At 32.1% G+C, this 18,795-nt stretch overlaps 1 protein-coding gene across 1 annotated transcript; it reads left to right on the top strand.

Annotated features, from left to right (window-relative positions):
• The first annotated feature begins 13 nt into the window (after positions 1-13).
• Positions 14-17,933, top strand: Sgsh (N-sulfoglucosamine sulfohydrolase). Its single transcript, XM_069829599.1, has 10 exons — positions 14-221; positions 3,056-3,185; positions 4,823-4,959; positions 5,056-5,206; positions 6,002-6,240; positions 8,146-8,265; positions 10,417-10,611; positions 12,756-12,925; positions 13,142-13,288; positions 14,837-17,933. The coding sequence occupies exons 1-10, from the start codon at positions 128-130 to the stop codon at positions 14,978-14,980; spliced, it is 1,527 nt and encodes a 508-aa protein (XP_069685700.1). The 5' UTR covers positions 14-127; the 3' UTR covers positions 14,981-17,933.
• The last annotated feature ends 862 nt before the right edge of the window (positions 17,934-18,795 follow it).

Raw genomic sequence — 18,795 nt, 5'->3', positions numbered from 1 at the left:
TACCGTTAACACTAGAGATGTCTGATCTCACTTCCTCATAATATAGACCAATGGATAAATTGTAGTAGGGTCGTAGGGATAAGTCTTGTGAACGTTACAACGTCACTGCGAAATCTCAGAGTTAAAAATGATCATTCGCATCTATTTATTTGTTTTTGTATGCACTTTATTTACGGCAAGTTTGTGTAAAACGTCAAAGAAAAATGCTCTTCTTATAATCGGTAACACTGCATGTATATTTTTGCTATACGCTAATATAATACTGTACATATTTGGAAAGGTTTCCATATGGGGTGGTGAGTAATGTACCGTCGCCGTGTGACGTTCAGTGGCATATGTGAGTCGTATTTAACAGCAAATACGACTCGTGCAAATACCGGTACTGTACACTCTTTTGACAGCCTCCAATGATTTCGCTGCCGTTCTAGCCAGCCTATTCCCTACTTTTCTGCGGCCTCCATAAGGGCCACTATTATAAATCGCAATATCATACTCTCGAAATATCTTCTTACCTCTAAATTTATTTTTGAAATGGCGGAAAATCACGTTGACAGTGTTAATATAATGGAGGGGAGATTCTGGAGACCTTTACATACTACTCTATTATTATTATTATTATTATTATTATTATTATTATTATTATTATTATTATTATTATTATACTTGCCGGTACTGCATAATTATGCATAAAATAAATTTCATAATAATTCATGTACAATCATGAATTTCAGAACAGCAAATGAATGTAATTGTTATTGTTAATTAGTTTGTGTAATTTCAATCTGCTAATTTTTTATTTTAAGATTTTTATGTAACTTTAAAATTCTGACAATGTCAGAAACTTGTAGATGTATACTAATCTATTGACAGACAGCTAACATTAGACATTATTATTATTATTATTATTATTATTATTATTATTATTATTATTATTATTATTATTAGGCCTATTAAGTCAACCTCAAGGAATTCCTCAAGGATCAATATTAGGTCCCCTACATTTTCTAGTGTTTATAAATGATCTTGCCCCCTCCTATAAAAGATGTAGGTCATCCCATATTATTTGCAGATGACACAAGTATAGTAATTACAGCCAATAACTCCAACACATTCCAATCTTCAACAGAGGAAATTCTCTTCAAAATATGTGACTGGTTCTCAGTTAATAAATTAGTATTAAATTGTAACAAAACTAACATAATTCAATTTAAATCCTGTCCAAATTCAACGTCGCAAATTTCTAGCGCAATAATTAACAATAGATCCCTATTAAAAACAACAACAACCAAATTTCTTGGCTTAAAAATCGATAATGTGTTAAATTGGCAAAATCATATTAAAGAAATTACCCCCAAACTAAATTCAGCTTGTTTTGCTATAAGATCTATGCAAAAGATAGTAAATATCAATACCTTAAAAACAATATACTTTGCATACTTCTACTCAGTAATGAGTTTTGGAATAATATTCTGGGGAAATTCCACAGATAGTAACAATATATTTCTATTACAAAAAAGAGTAATTAGAATGATAGTAGGTGCCAAATCTAGGGAATCGTGTAGGACTATTTTCAAAAAACTACAAATAATGCCCATGGCTTGTCAGTATATCTTTTTATTAATAGTCTTCCTCGTATGTAATCGTGAAAACTTTGTAACTAATTCAACAGTTCATAGCATAAATACACGTCAAAAAAATGACTTTCATACTCCATCGGCAAGTCTATCGTACTATCAAAAAGGAGTGCGTTATATGGCAGTAAAAATTTTTAATAGCCTCCCTATCGATATAAAAAATGAAACTCAAAACATAAAATTATTTAGGGCCAAATTAAAGAAGTACCTAATTTCTCACGCCTTCTATTCTGTAGGTGAATTCATGACATTCAATAACACTTCATGAAATTGATACTAAAACTATGTGTTGTACTAGTAGACTATATTGTAAATCTCGTCTGTATATATTTCATCTAGACTGTGACTATAAATTAAGATTTTATAATAGTATTAAGTTTTTTGACTTGTTCCATATTCTAGCTGTAAGCATGTATGAATACCATGGAATGTTAATAAATACAATACAATACAACCATTAAATTATAAGTGAAAAAGTCTAGAAAGTAAAAGACATTGCAGTTCTCAGTGCATACTTATCTGATTTTCATACTTTTAATTTTTTTTTTGTTTCTTTATGAAATTGATTCAGTATAGGCCTAATTTAATCAGCATATTACAATCTTAAAAAATAATATTTTCCACAGCTACTCAAAGGGCTATCAATCTTGCTTGTCTAATTATTAGAATTTTAGAAACTGTGATATCTGGATTGTCTTCAGGAGACTTATTTAGAATTTTAGAAACTGTGACATCTGGATTGTTTTCAGAGACTTATTTCATGTGACAGAATATCACGTTATTAATTATCCCCCCCCCCCTCAAAGAAACAACAAAATATAACAAAAGATACTACAGTATATATACAATTCCTACGTTTCCTCATAATAAGATTAATAATTGTCTTTCATTATTTCGTAATTGCTGGGAAAAAAATCATCTATGTACAACATATTAAACTTTTTTCTGTAGAGAGAGAGAACTATTTCGTACTGTTGTCTGTTAATATTTTTTATATACATCAACATCACAATTATTATCCCCATATTGCTTTCAGCAGTCTACATCAAACTTATCACTTCTTTTATTTGAAGTCCCTTAGTATCTAATATAGATTACCTGTATACAGTACCGTATAAATAAGTTTAAATGTAAGCAAATGAATGTATTGCCATTATTTTCTATAACAAAGTTATATATTATTGTCTCTTTCATTTTAAATTGTCTAATTTCTCTCTTAATTTAAATTGTAAGTTTACTTAGAGTTTAAATGTATGATTGAATTATTTTCATGTTAACTATTGTATACTGCCTTTTTTAGGATGGAACTTGAGTGAAATAAATAAATAAACGGACAAACAAATAAATATATTAATTAATTAAGGTAAATATTTGTTTATATTAATGTCTTATTTTTATCTTTTATTTCTTTTTTATGCCAGCTGATGATGGAGGATTTGAAATGGGAGTGTACAGAAACAAGATTTGTCAAACACCAAATCTTGATGCCTTAGGAAAGAGGAGTTTGATTTTCAATAATGCTTATACTTCAGTGAGCAGCTGCTCTCCAAGGTAGCTACAATATAAATATCCACATTGTATAATCATTAGATACTGTTTATGAGATTGATTACTGTTAGGTGGAAAACTATTGTGAGGCATATGATATGAGAAAAGTGAGTCGGAATTGGAAGGGCTAACATTTTATCTTTATGCAAGTCAAGCGAATGTAATAATTACAAGTAAACTCGTTCTTATTTACTATAAATAAATACAACTCGGTCTGACAGCCTCGAACCATATCTTATGTGACATCTCTTTAGTCTACTTCATTTCATATGATGAACAAATTGTAATGTATATTATACATGAATCTTCAAAACAGAAGCTCTAAAAGAATTTAACATCCTGAATAATTAATAGGTAGATTATAAATTAATAGGACCTACAAATGTTGAAAATTCAAATATTTTTATTAATATTTAATATAATTAAATCACGATCAAGAAGGTGCATAACCTCGATTTCAATTAAATCTGTGTAAGCTCCGAATTTTTAAGCAAACATTTATTTGTTATGTAGCACATCATTGATTTAATATGTCCTTTTGAAATGTCAATTCATTTGATATACAAAAATTTACACAAAAATATAAACAATTTTTTTTATACATCTTGATTACACAACTTTTAACACTGTGTCACTTCGGAATAATTATGTACTATTATAAGACTTTCCTGTGTTAAATTTCAACGTACCTCGTTTACATGTTTCGACCTATTTATGGGTCATCTTCAGAACTGGTCGTTTTTGGTCTTGGCGCCTCTTGTTCTGTTGACTGTGAGGGTGCGTTCGTTTGGTATAGTGTATAGTCAAAGAGTGTGTGTGTTTTGAAGTTGTGTTGTATGTTGAGAATTTCGTTGGGGTGTGTTTTCTTGTGTCTGTGCCAGAAACTAAACACACTAGAACAATATGAAATATACAGACACACCCCAACGAAATTCTCAACACACAACACAGCTTCAAAACACACACACTTTTTGACTCTACACTATACCACACGAACACACCCTCACAGGAAACAGAACAAGAGGCGCCAAGACCAACAACGACCAGTTCTGAAGATGACCCATAAATAGGTCGAAACATGTAAACGAGGTACGTTGAAAACACAGGAGAGTCTTATCATACATATTCCGAATTTTTTTTAAATTGCAATCTTCATACCTATGTCACTAGGACATCTACACATCTGGATGTAAATTACATTAGAACTGTTAAAAGCCTTAATAGCATTTCTCACAAAGGTGTGATTCTTCACAATAAACTGTCAAAATGGCTTAAAGATATAAATCAGACCGCATTTAGAAAAAGTGTAAAATTCATTTTACTGAAAAATCTTTTTTATAGTACAGATGAATTTCTATCATAAAATTTAGAATTTTTTTTAGAATTCTTCTCGTTTATTATTATTATTATTATTATTATTATTATTATTATTATTATTATTTTTTATTTGTTGTGTAAATTTCTAAGCTCAATAACAAATTACTTTTTATATAGACCTACTTTGTCTTTTTCATTTTATACAGAAATTGTACAATTTAGGTTTATAGTTTGTAATTTTCTAAGATATTTTTTTATGAAGCCAAAACGTATATTTATGGTGAATCAAATTCTGTATCTGTATCTGATAAGCATTTTTTCAGCCGTTCAGCCATTTTGACTGGGCTACCAATTCATCAGAATGGAATGTATGGTTTACATCAAGGAGTTCATCATTTTAATTCATTTGATGACGTCAAGAGTCTTCCCGCAATTTTAGCAGAACACGGAATAAGAACAGGTAAGTATCCTACAATGAGTAATCAAATTTAAATAGGAAGTATTTCATATTGGTGTATTACAAATGTTCTCATACAATTGATTTGCTTTGAAACAGGAATTATTGGAAAGAAACATGTCGGTCCCAGTCATGTCTATCCATTCAATTATGCTGAAACAGAAGAAAATAATTCAATCTTGCAAGTGGGGCGGAATATCACGAAGATCAAACTTCTGGTTCGAGAATTTCTCTCACAGAATTCCTCAGAGTAAGAATATCAATGATAACAATAAGTTAAAAATGTACAAGAAAACTTCACGAAGATGCTTCTGCTTACAATGCTGTCTCAGTATATCTTTAACTTGATTTTTTCCTCAACCTCTTCTATGTTCTGCTTAATTTGCTCTCACCCAAGCTTTTCCGCAAAATACACTGTTTTTCCACTAATCTCGCCAGCTTAAATCTTATAAATGACGTTTTATTGAATACTCTATCAAAACCATGGCCCAAAGTAGAGTTCCAGGTATCCCATATTGTATGGGACATCCTGTATTTGAGATTGTAAAATCTTATCCCTTATTGACTTCATATGGGAAGTTCAAAATCCCGTATTTACGGAGTAGTAAAAGAATGGATCTTTACAGAAATGTGTAATTAACTTAGACAAAATCATATAACTGCACTGAGAACAATGTTTTCAAACTTCTGAGTCCACTAAATTTAACATGTATTGAATTTCCAAAATTTCAACAGATTGTAGATTCTTCGAAATTCATATATGTTTGTCCAGATTTCTGTATACTGGTACATAGTTTTTATAAGAAATTTTCAAAATATATAGGAAGATATAATTATTGAAATATAAATATTATTGTAAATACAAAATGGCTCAATTTCTTTCTATTGAATTATAGCCAATTTCAGTTAATTCTACTTAATTTAATTTCAAGTTTAAATAAATATAATAGTAGAGCCTGTAGTGTAAGAACTATTCTAATATTAACTAAACAAAACTCTTATTTCATAGCTATAATTTTTAATTCTGTCTTTTTGTGTTATGCAGTCCGTTTTTTCTGTATGTGGCATTCCATGACCCACATCGATGTGGGCATGTTCATCCAGAATATGGAACCTTCTGTGAGAAGTTTGGGAATGGGGAACCTGGTATGGGTGTCATCGAAGACTGGCATCCAATCTATTACAAGCCAGAAGAAATTGAATTGCCATACTTCATCCAAGATACCCCAGCAGCTCGCCAAGATGTTGCTGCCCAGTACACAACTATCTCCAGGCTAGACCAAGGTAGATGATTAATAAGATAGCTTGCACGCAAACGAATTACCTATACTGAATTTTCTTTTAAAATATGCCTGAAACTTCCTTGAGCTTACAAATTTAAGAGGTTACAGGGTTAAAGAAAACTATTTTTCATTTTTCTTATAGTACCTAATTTAATATGAACTTTTAGCTTTATATCTGTGAAAGAAATTTTAAGATACCGTAAAGTGGGGTGACTATGAACGCCGAGGTGACTTTGAACAGTAATTTAGCACCTTTCTAAATTAAATGCTGTACCCAATTGCGAAGAAACTGAACTAATTTATTGACAATTTAAACAGTGTTTTCGCAATTGGGTACAGCAATTAATTTAGAAAGGCGCTAAATTACTGTCCAAAGTCACCTCAGCGTTCAGTGTCACTCCACTTTACAGTATCAATAAAATTGACCAAATTATGCATTAAAATGTTCTGCCATGCAAACACAATACCAGACAGCAAGTTATTGTTTACGTTCTCAAAAATACACTCTCGAGGGTAAAAAAAGGTTATTTTTCATTTTTATTGTAATAATTTAATACTTTAGTTTGATAACTGTGAAATAATAATGAAGACATAATATTCTAAATATTCTAAGTTTCTGCAGAGTTCATTCTATATTTTAAACCAAATCTGTTTCTTTATCTAGTTTTGAAATTTTTACAGTTTGATTCGACTTCGAATACAATTAAAAACCTAACATTCCAAATGTGCTAAGTGCCAAATATTTTAAATTTAATTTTATTCAATCTAAGGGAGTAACATCCATATAGTCGGCTGGGTAGTGTAGCCGGTATAGTGCTGGCCTTCTGTGCTCGAGATTGCGACAGGCTCATGTCAGTAGATTTACTGGCATGTAAAAGAATCCTGCGGGACAAAATTCTGGCACACCGGCGACGCTGATATAGCCTCGGCAATTGCGAGCATCATTAAATAAACCATAATTTAAATTTAAATTTAAACATCCATATGAGAATATCATACTGAATTGTCTTTGCCGTAGCTCAACTGTAAGTGACTCTTCGTGTGCCAAAAGACAGTGTTGTAGGTATCTCAACATGCTTTTCGCAATGTGTTTTTCATCAATATCTCAGAAAGTTGTTTTGGCACTTAACACGTTTAGAATGTTAGATCCTTATTTGGAACCATAATATCTTACTTAAATACAAAATTCCAAAATATGTAATAAAAATATAGTTATAATATATTGTAAATGAAAATTATAGGGAAAAACAATCATAATTCTCATTTTTAGATTTTTCTAGCTAAGTACAGAAATATAATGGTAAACCTGCACTGAGGTAAATGCAGCTAAAGTATAACGATAATTACTCTGCCTCTATTGTCTTACTCTTAAATTGTTAGCTTCATTTATGTTGGTGCAGGTTTACCATTGTATTTCAGCACTTAACTATAAAATCTAAAAATGAGGGTTATTAATTGTTTTTTCCAATACTCTTCAATTGTGTAAAGACAGTGAAATGATGAAAGAGGTGAAAGTTAGTGAAGGAAATTTAAAATGTACCGGTACACGAAATTTTCGATGCTTTGCAAGAAATCTTGAGACTATGAAATGGAATATCTGATGTATGTGAGTTTCAAAATAGTTTGTCTCATTCACGGGTATGCTATCCAACTGAAGGAATTCAGAAAATTTTAAAGAAAGAAAAGACCTCAAGGAAGGTATAAGGAAAAACAGGGGGAAAATATCACTAAATAGGCACATTTCAGTCCACGACATTCAGTAACCCTAATCACACATCTTTCAGTCATCAATTAACAGTTTGATTTATGGGTAGTTTGTTGTCACAGTTATGGGAAGTAAAACCCGAGATTTTGTGAGTTTTAAATATGTGAAAAACAATTCTATTTCTTTTAATTCATATGAAAGGTGTGGGGCTGGTGTTACAAGAGCTGAAATCAGCAGGACACAGTGACGATACACTCATCATTTATTCATCAGATAATGGTATCCCATTTCCAAGTGGACGCACAAACCTCTATGACCCAGGTATTATTATTATTATTATTATTATTATTATTATTATTATTATTATTATTATTATTATTTACTGTTATCATTATTATTATTATTATTATTATTATTATTATTATTTACTGTTATCATTATTATCGTTATTATAAGTTAAAAGTATGTAAAAGTCACAGGAAACATCACCATCTTAAACTATAATGCTTTTCACGCTACTTAGCTCATACGTCTTGATCTTCTTCATGACTACAATAATTTGTGTGGATATATACTTTATTTTACTTAACTGAACATAACTAACAGTGACTGAATCTTAACACTACTAATAAAATCTAATAATTTTTGTCTGCTGCTGAATTGCAGTTGACCACAAGGGTCTAGAATACATTTTTTTTTTCATTTCATTTTATTTTGCTAATACTTTTAACATAAATATAGTACACACAGACAAAATTTTAGCTCACCACTGAAAGAGTAGAGTGATAATGGTCTTCATGGGAAAGAAATTATACAATGTACCGAAGTACATATAGCGGCCGGGTAGCTCAGTTGGTAGAGCAGCTGGCTACAGACTGAAAGGTCCGGGGTTCGATCCCAGGTGGTGACAGGATTTTTTCTCGTTGCCAAACTTTCAGAACGGCCCCGAGGTTCACTCAGCCTCCTATAAAATTGAGTACCGGGTCTTTCTCGGGGGTAAAAGACGGTCAGAGCGTGGTGCCGACCACACCACCTCATTCTAGTGCTGAGGTCATGGAAATCATGGGGCTCTACCTCCATGCCCCCCAAGTGCCTTCATGGCATGTTACGGGGATACCTTTACCTTTTTTTTTTACCGAAGTACATATGATATTTCTGTGCAGAAATTCTGCATCATCATATGATGAAAGATGAGTGAAACGGAGAAAAATTCTCTCCGGCACCGGGATTTGAGCCCAGGTTTTCACCTCTACGTCCTGACGCTCTATCCACTAAGCCACACCGGATTCCCATCCCGATGTCAGATTGAATCCTCTCAGTTTAAGTTCCATCTCTTGGGTTCCCTCTAGTCCCCTACCCTCATGCACTGCGTCATAGATGTATGACAGTGGCACAATGTCCACACATGTGCAGAGGTGCACTCGTTATGAGTGACTAAGTGGCCGGGATCCAACGGAATAAGCACCGTCTTAAGTCACTAAGTGATTATTTTTCGCATAATACATATTATTACGATGTACCGAAGTACATATGATATTTCCGTGCAGAAATTCTACGTCATCATATGATGGAATGGAGAAAAAATCTCTCCGGCACCTCTGCACATGTGTGGACATTGTGCCACTGTCATACATCTATGACGCAGTGCATGAGGGTAGGCCACTAGAGGGAACCCAGAAAGTGGAACTTAAACTGAGAGGATTCAATCCAACATTGGGATGGGAATCCGGTGTGGCTTAGTGGATAGAGTGTCAGCACGTAGAGCTGAAAACCCGGATTCAAATCTCAGTGCTGGAAAGAATTTTTCTCCATTCCACTCATCTTTCATCAAAGAAATTAAAATTAATTTTTGATTCTCACACTTTTAACACTTGTATTTCATCAATGATAAATGATAATATCTTAATTTACAACTTTTAGTAATAGTAATCTATTATGTTAAACTATTGAAACATAAGTGGTACGCCTACTAACACACAAACACACTCCTATCACTACCTAGACCTCCCCACAACGATATTAAGCAAGAAGAAGCTGGAAAAACGTGCAACACCTCACTAGAATGTTTGATAATAATAGAAACCACGCCGAAACTTGTCACAAAGGTATAATACCTCTTAAATTTCAATAGTTTAAGACAGTACATTATTAAAAATTGTTAATTTAACAAGTTTGAACTTATTATCATTACAGAAATTAAAAGTAGAGGTTTTGTGACGTAGATATATTTCATGTAAAAACCCTATTCCTGATAAAAGGTAACAAGTGAATATATTATCTATTTTATTGGCTATGAATCAGGTAATTTTGATTAAGCTTTGAACAGACCTTGATTGAAATTGATAGAAAAAATACATAAATATATTAATTTTAACTCACCACTCAACACTCTGCAGCATACAGCATTTGAGAAGAAGGTGTGTTCTTTCGTTTGTGAGACCCATTCTGATCAAGTCTTTGTGCTCGTCACAGGGATGGCTGAACCGATGTTAATCTCGTCTCCACGACCGAAAGACCGCCATAATGAAGTGACGTACAGCATGACAAGTCTCCTAGACATTGCACCTACATTATTAGATTGGTTCAATGTATCTTACTCTATTAATAAAAAGAGTTATCAAAAGCCTATATTAACTGGAAAGTCACTGCTGCCATTACTCGTAAAAGGTAATGTATATTATTTCATGCTCATACTGTTATATTTTATAAATATTGTGAAATGCTATGATAATATGAATTTCCAATCATAACTAGTTGAAATTATATGAAATTACAAAGAGTAAAATTATGAATATAGGCATTTATCTGTAATAAATATAATTTAAAGCGAAATATATTAAATATTAGGGCATGTACAGACATTTATTTGCAAGTTATTTTTCCCGTTCTTCCCAATTTTATTGAGTTATTTTACGACGCTGTATCAACATCTAGGTTATTTAGCATCTGAATGATATGAAGGTGATAATGCCGGTGAAATGAGTCCGGGGTCCAACACCGAAAGTTACCCAGCATTTGCTCGTATTGGGTTGAGAGAAAACCCAGGAAAAAACCTCAACCAGATAACTTGCCCCGACCGGGATTCGAACCCGGGCCACCTGGTTTCGCAGCCAGACGCGCTGACCGTTACTCCACAGGTGTGGACCCGTTCTTCCCAATAGTGAATGTCTGGGCTAGAGGTATTCAAAAATACATATCTAGGCTATAAGGTTTATTAAATTTATTTTTCCTATACTGTACAGAGTAACTCAAAAACATTTTAGGCACGTTAGTACACTTTAATGTTGGCACTATTTGTAGCTCGACAAATATCAAAATGATACTCAAACTCTTGTCAAGCGTTTACTGGCATTTTAGACACTAATGCAACTACCTACTTCAGTGATACGCTGTTTCAAATTGTCCAACAGCTTTAACAAGACCCCATGCAAAAACGTCCAATGGTGTCATATCGAGGGATCTAGGTGGCCAGACAGTTGGGTCCCCCTCTTCCGATCCAGTTTCAGGAAAAATCTCATTAAAAAACATGTTAACATTTCCATGAAAGTATGGTGGGTGCTGGATAGAAATATGGTGGTACTGGTACCATTCTCCTGAAATGTTGTTGTTGTTGTTTTCTAATGCCAGGCGTTTGACAATAAAGTCATTTGACCTCTTGTACTCCAATATTTTTCAAAGATATTATCATGACCAGCCACTGAAGCACAGATTTTGAGGTGTTCCGAATCCATTTCTTGGTTTGAGTTGCACAATGGGCAGTTAGGGGACTGATATATTCCAATTCTATGCAGGTGTTTGGCCAAACAATCATAGCCTGTTGCCAATCTAAATGCAGCTACAGACGATTTTCGTGGTAAATCGGGAATTAACTGTGGATTATGATGCAGAGAGTTCCATATTTTTTCCCTTGGGATTGTGCTATCAAATTTTGTTTGTTGAAGTCTAAGTATGTAGATTTAATAAATCTCTTCACAGAGTAATACGTAGATTTAGTAACAGGTTTGTAAGTAGCAGTGCTGCCCTTCTTTGCTAAAGCATCCGCATTCTCGTTTCCCAGGATTCCACAATGGGATGGTATCCATTGGAATACAATTCTTTTATTGAGTGATATTAATTGAGAGAGCTCTTCTGAAATGTGAAACCTGGAGAAAATGTGGAAAAGTAAAGTTCTGGAACATGTCAAGGATGTGTGTCCTATCACTGTCAGATTCCATTGGGTGGTGGGGAGGAGGAAAAAAAAACACTTATTTCTGGTGTGTCTGTTTCATATTCGATGAAATCTATGAGATATATTTCATTTATTATATTCCATAGATCTTACATTAGCAATGAAGCTTTAAGATGTGGAACAAGTAAAAATTTTACAAGATTACAATTACAATTTTTACAATTTAAATTTCAATTTTTTACAATTCTTTGGTGAGATGTAGTGAGATGAGATGAGGCCGAGGATTTGCCAACAGATTACCTGGCATTTGCCTTACGGTTGGGGAAAACCTCGGAAAAAAACCAACCAAACAGGAATGAAGTGAAGTGAGACCTAGGACTCGCCGTAGACCACCTGGCATCAGTCCCATAGCTGGGGAATACCGATAGTTCTTGCATTATTGGCTGTTATTTATGTGTACCTCTAGCCCAGACACAGTATATAATTTTTTTATTATGAGAAAATTAGGACCCTAGTTCTTAATTCCGACAAATATGTATTTTATTGACTTTTGTCCTTTTTCATGTATGAAGATATTATAGGCAAAATATATACGAGTAGTGCTTTCATATAATGATTTCTATGGTATTTTTCTTGTTTATAGAGCCAGCAAAAGACACAGGCGCTGTGTTTGCTAGTCACAGTCATCATGAAGTTACAATGTACTACCCCATGAGAGCTGTACGAACCAAGAGATACAAACTCATCCATAACCTTAACTTCAAAATGCCTTTTCCAATAGACCAGGATTTCTACATTTCCCCCTCATTTCAGGTACGGGTATCTTACAACAATAATGATATTTCTAAATTTAAAACAAATACTTGTTTCTGTTAATTCTTAAATTTGCCATAAGCAGCACAATTTTGCTAGACTCCTTATCAGCAAAGAGGGGAGTGGGGGGGGGGGAATGAATGCCTTCCAAATATAAATAATTGTTTGCCGACCATGTAATATAAATAATTATTTTAATGCACTGTGTTTACATAGGATCTGTTAAACAGAACACGCTCTAAGCAATCTTTGATGTGGTACAAGACATTGAGGAGCTACTACTACAGAGATGAGTGGGAATTATATGACCTCAAACTTGATGCTGAAGAGCTCAACAATGTGGCAACTAAACCAGCATACAAGGTTTGTTAAGTGCAGAATTCTAATATTTTTTACGAATTTATGTATCTTCCAGTTAATGTTATTTTTCCTTAATATTGAGATATTATCTCAACGTGTTTCATTTGTTATTTTTTTTGTATGGCAGCATTATTTATTTTGATATCATAATCCATGAAGAAAAAGGTTGCTATGACAACAATGATGTATTAATAGTAATATACGTTACAAGAGCGGTATGCTGACGTTTTCATGGTCGAGGAAAAGACTGAAAAAGCGAAACGTAGTTGAGCTTTTTTAATTTCGGAGAACATGAAAACAAACGTACCACTCGTGTACTGTACATTATTTTGTGCGAAGATCGTTTATTACATGCCTGAAAGACGAATTTATAATTAGTTGCAATGAAATCTCCATGTTGGTTTCTGTTTAATGACGCCAACTTCGGAACACCAAAGTATCTTTCTTCAACATTGTTGCTGTAAAATGTTTTCTGTGTTTACTATACTCCAGCAGGCCGTGATATACGTCTGTCTTTTTTTTTCCCTCAGTCTATAAATGCTAACTTAAAACAAACGGTAAGGTTATGTAATGATTTATTTTTCATTTTAATATTTTAACAATATTATTTATATAACATATTGCAGTAATAACATCGGCATCTGGAATCTCATTGATTTTTTCACGGCTTCCTTAATGTTACTTGTATCAGGAATGCAATAAGTTTAGTGGAGTAGTAGACTTTACTTAATTTTTGCAAATATTTAAAAACAATAATTAACATTGCAATTTAGGTGAAATTGCAGTGGTAAGTTTCCAATTTATAATTATTACTATGTTAACCGTCTCTAAAAATAATATGTTAAAAGCCTAAAGCAGTAAAATGAATGTCGCGCTTAAGCGGTAAGAAGAGGGAAATTGTTATGTGTGTTACGTTGGGAATACTGAATGTGATATTTCACACTTACCGCGTATTGGTTCTGTGCGGAAAACAAGCAAATACGCACGATCTCGCACAAAAATATTATTGGACGGCAAATTGTTTTTGTAATGTTAACTTTATGGCACAACTTATGTCATAATAAAAGTCATGACATTTTAGTTTGCATGGCATAATTTTACGGCACTGGTAGAATAATGTGGTATATTATGCACGATTTTCAGTAACGATAAAGACTGTTTACAATGCTAGAGTAAAAAAATATCATTTAATTTTTTACTTCCGATTTTTGGTCATTTAGTCAAACATTTATTAATTGCTGTGATATTGAATATTAGTATATGAACAAAGCATAAAAATCACTACAATAAAAAGTAAAAAACAAACATTGTTGGAATAAGGCAACCTAACAAATTTTGTCACTTGTTGAAATCTTAACCTTCTACAATTAGATATATATGTATAGTTAACATACTGTTTTAATTTTGTGTTAATGCAATACATAGCCAAAATAAATTAAGAGACTGAAACAATTATTTCAATCTGAATTACATCATGTATCTGCAAGACACAGAAGAAATGATACCTACATTACAGATTTAAATACGCCACCACATTGCTTTTGTTTATAGGATATATTTTTTAAGTTGAAGACTAAACTCACCAAATGGCAAAAGATGACAGCAGATCCTTGGATATGTTCCCCTGAAGGAGTTTTAGAAGCAAAGGGCACCTTCAAGAAAAATCCTCAGTGCCTTCCATTGGATAACTTCTAAGCTTCAGCATCTGACAAACGCATGAAAATCCATTTTTATAAGTATTCAAATATAATTTTTAATTGGTTACTGGTGCCAGTATTTTAAAGGAAGAAGCTTAATATTCCTTTCTTAAAGAAATGTGCTACTGACTTTTAAAAACTTCCACAATTTTTATCTGATTTCAATGACATTTTAGTCACTAATTCCTATCAATAAGATTACATGATGTTGAAATTTTCAGATGTTTTGGTTTGTAAATTTGGTTCTCAAAAAATAAAAATGTATTATCTTGTCATTAAATCAGATTAAACATGACTTTTTCTAGTTTCATGGCTTAAAATTTAGCTGAATAGTTGAGTAATATTTTTTGTTACCATTTTTGATTTGAAATAAATACAATTTTTAAATGTTTTCCTTAAGGTCGTGCATAAAAAATTATATTGGATGTATTTTTCAAGTGAAATAAAAAAGAAATAATACATTTATATAGAATACAGTGTTTAAAATGTGTGGTAAATTATCTTACTTAGTTTTTGAGAAATTTAATTTACTAGATTGAAAAAAAAAAAAAAAAAAAAAAAAAAAAAAACTCATATCCGAAAAACTGAATTTTTAAAGGTCAGGTTAGCTTACGGAATTAAAACTTTGCACAAATGATTCTTTGGTGGGAAAATTGAAAAATGTCTTCTTTCCTATTGGGTCCTCTAGCACATTTGGAATGCAGCATCCCATAGTTGGTTGATTATGCTTTTTTTCTGCTGTTTTGATTGGTCCAGTTTAATACAAGAGAGATGTTAAATTGAAAAAAAAAAAAAAAAAGCGTTAAAACTGAAATTTTTCACTAAAACTCAGTAGCACATGCCCTTAAGGGGAGGTTGAAGACTGAAGTGATCAAAACTGACAGATTACCATTCAGTTTTTTTTATCTTGCAAACTACTCAACCAATAATGACCAAATTTCCCAAGCATCTGTATAGGCCTATGTGTGTCTTGCATATACCACATAAATTTCATTCTAATTGGATAAATTGTTTAGCAATAATGATAAGTTCTTTGAAATTACGTTTTTTCTCAGTAACTCAAAACATTGGGTTTTTAATGTACTTTTTCTTAAAAACTATCATAGGCAGAAGTGTGAATATTTTTTCACACATGTTAAGAGCCATATGTTACAATCTGAGAAACGGAGAATCCCGTATCTTCATTACCATCATATAAAAGAAATTGTTTCTAATGTTTCACTTTTCCAATCAAAAAAAAAAAAAAGTTTTCAGAATATTTAACATGCAGTATAAATGAGTCTTAAGACATATCAATATGATTGTTCGTTACTTGGTGTAATACAGTATAATAAGCATCTGTGCAAAATTTTATTCAAATTGGACTTCAAGTTTCTGAGAAAAAGTACATTGAAGATCGCAAAATGTCATTCTGAGAAAAACAGTGATAAAGATAAGATTTATTATTGGTACTTATGCTTCAAAACATTCCATTTAAAGGGTGTAAATGATAACTTTAATAATATATATATTCGATTCAGAAAAAAGTGGCAAGTTTAAATTGAAAGTGAAAAAAATATATTTTCGTTGTTTCGGTCTTCAACTTTCCCTTAATGCAATTATAAATATATTAGTATGGAATTTAATGCTGTATAATACTCTTAAGAAAATGTTAATCAAGACTATATTGTAAACTTCTCTATTGGTTAAGAACTGATATTTTCAGTACAACTTGTTGAATTCCAGGTAAACCATAAGTATCTAGAAAATATATACATTCTACTGTCATTCTCTAGTCGTCCTTGGCGATATATTGGTTTTGATTACCATACTTGCCACAGACCTGAGATGTGGGGTTCAAACCTGAGGGCGATAAAATTCCTTAGCATGGCTTTCTTCGAAAAGGAGATGAAAATAGGAGTTCAGTCTCGTACATTTACAGCACGTAAAAGAATACTGTTCCTGATAAAGGACTCAAGGTAACATCTGGAGACAGCACAATGGAACATATTGTTGGTTTTGTTTAAGCGTGCTTGGGCTTGCTCCATTCAACTAGTACTCCACACAATATCATCTACTGTTACTGCTACTCTAGCCATAACCTTATTACATATTATCCTACATCACCATCTACTTTTAAAGGCATCTGTAATTTCAGAGTACAGTACAAAAGTTCCTCTACTTATATTAAACTGGTACTTCAGGCTTTACTTTATTTTTTTTTATTGAATGACCAAAACATGTATGACATATCAGTTTAATGTATAAAATTACCATCATGTTAAAAATAATACGTGGAAAATATATAACGTGGAAAGTTTGAGCAAAAAATGTCCGTTATCATTTCTACTCACATCTTGATATTTAGCAACTCGCAATATATCATTATCAGAAAAATAATTAATGCTACAATTCTCATCTTCACAACCACGAACCACTTACACATTCCACACAAATTATAGGCATTCTAGGAATCCCATGTTATCTTTTTGTAAGCGAAAAATATTACATTACTTATTATTATTAAGCAAAAAATATTACATGCAGAATTAAATACAATGAATAAGAAAATAAGCTTACTTGGAATCTAATTAAAATATTCTTAAATATTAATAAAGGATGTTAAACATTTCTATGTTTTAATTTCTAAGCCAGAGGTTCCCGAACTTCCTCAGTTCATGTTACATTTTTTCTGCATTTTTTTCATAGTTCTCTTTATATTTGTAGTTTCATTATTAAATAATTTATTCACGACAACTTTTATATAAAACATAACTGAAAAAAAAAATTACATAAAGAAATTCTGAGGAGGGGTTCTCTCTGATAATGCCTCGATTCCAGTTTGGGAACCTCTGTTCTAAGGTGTTATATGACCATAATTAAGGGTATTCGACAATATTTCTTAAATATTTTGTATTGCAAAACATTTGATACAATGTATATATTTTGGCAATAAAACGATATTAAATACATTACTGTGGTCTTGTGTATGGAAACAAAATCTACTGTAAGGGATACATTGCATTACCTCGGAAAAAACTTAATCAGGTAATCAGCCCAAGCACAATTCCAGATCGGCAGGCAAGTGCCTCATCCAACCGAGCTACGCCAGCGACTACAATAACTTATTTTGCACACAACATCAACCATAGTCTTGTTATTTCTTATATAACTTCAATGCAGTTTGGAGGTACGAAAAAAAAAATGGTATTTTGGGGTACACTTTCAAGAAAAACTGAACATCACTGATTTAGAATATGAATTTTTATATTTTCCTTGTCTAATTTTTATTTATTCATTTAACTAGCCAGCTAGTGAGTACAAATTACATTTATAAAACAAAAATGTTTCTAGCCACTACTGTAAGAGCCAGGCTCATGTACGGTGTGGTCTTAGTCAATAATATAACATAAAATTTACAGTAAGTAACTTAATTTAAACCAATAAATACAACACAAGAGCAAGAATAAAGAAGAAAGAGAAAAAGAAAAATACACATTTAATATAAATTGACAATCCGACAGAAGCCAGTGATATTCAATAAAAACATGAATATAGTCGACAGAAATAAAAGGTAAAAAAAATACATTTGTTAATATTATATATCATGGATAATTTTACAACTTTCTTTTTTAAAAGCTTCAATTTTAAAATATTTGAAATTTGGAAAATGGTTTGTAATTTTATTACGAAGTCTTGGGCCGAAACTAGCACCATGTTTAAGAGCTGCACTTGTATGACATTTAGGCTCAATTAATGGGAAAGTAGACTTTTGTCTTCGAGTACGATATTCATGTTGATTAGATTTATGTTTTATTTAATTTCTTTGGTAGT

The sequence above is a fragment of the Periplaneta americana genome, chromosome 6, assembly GCF_040183065.1.
Source record: "Periplaneta americana isolate PAMFEO1 chromosome 6, P.americana_PAMFEO1_priV1, whole genome shotgun sequence".
Classification (NCBI taxonomy): Eukaryota; Metazoa; Arthropoda; class Insecta; order Blattodea; family Blattidae; genus Periplaneta; species Periplaneta americana.
The sequence above is the reverse complement of the archived record's forward strand: the minus strand, read 5'-3'. Positions and strand labels throughout refer to the sequence as shown.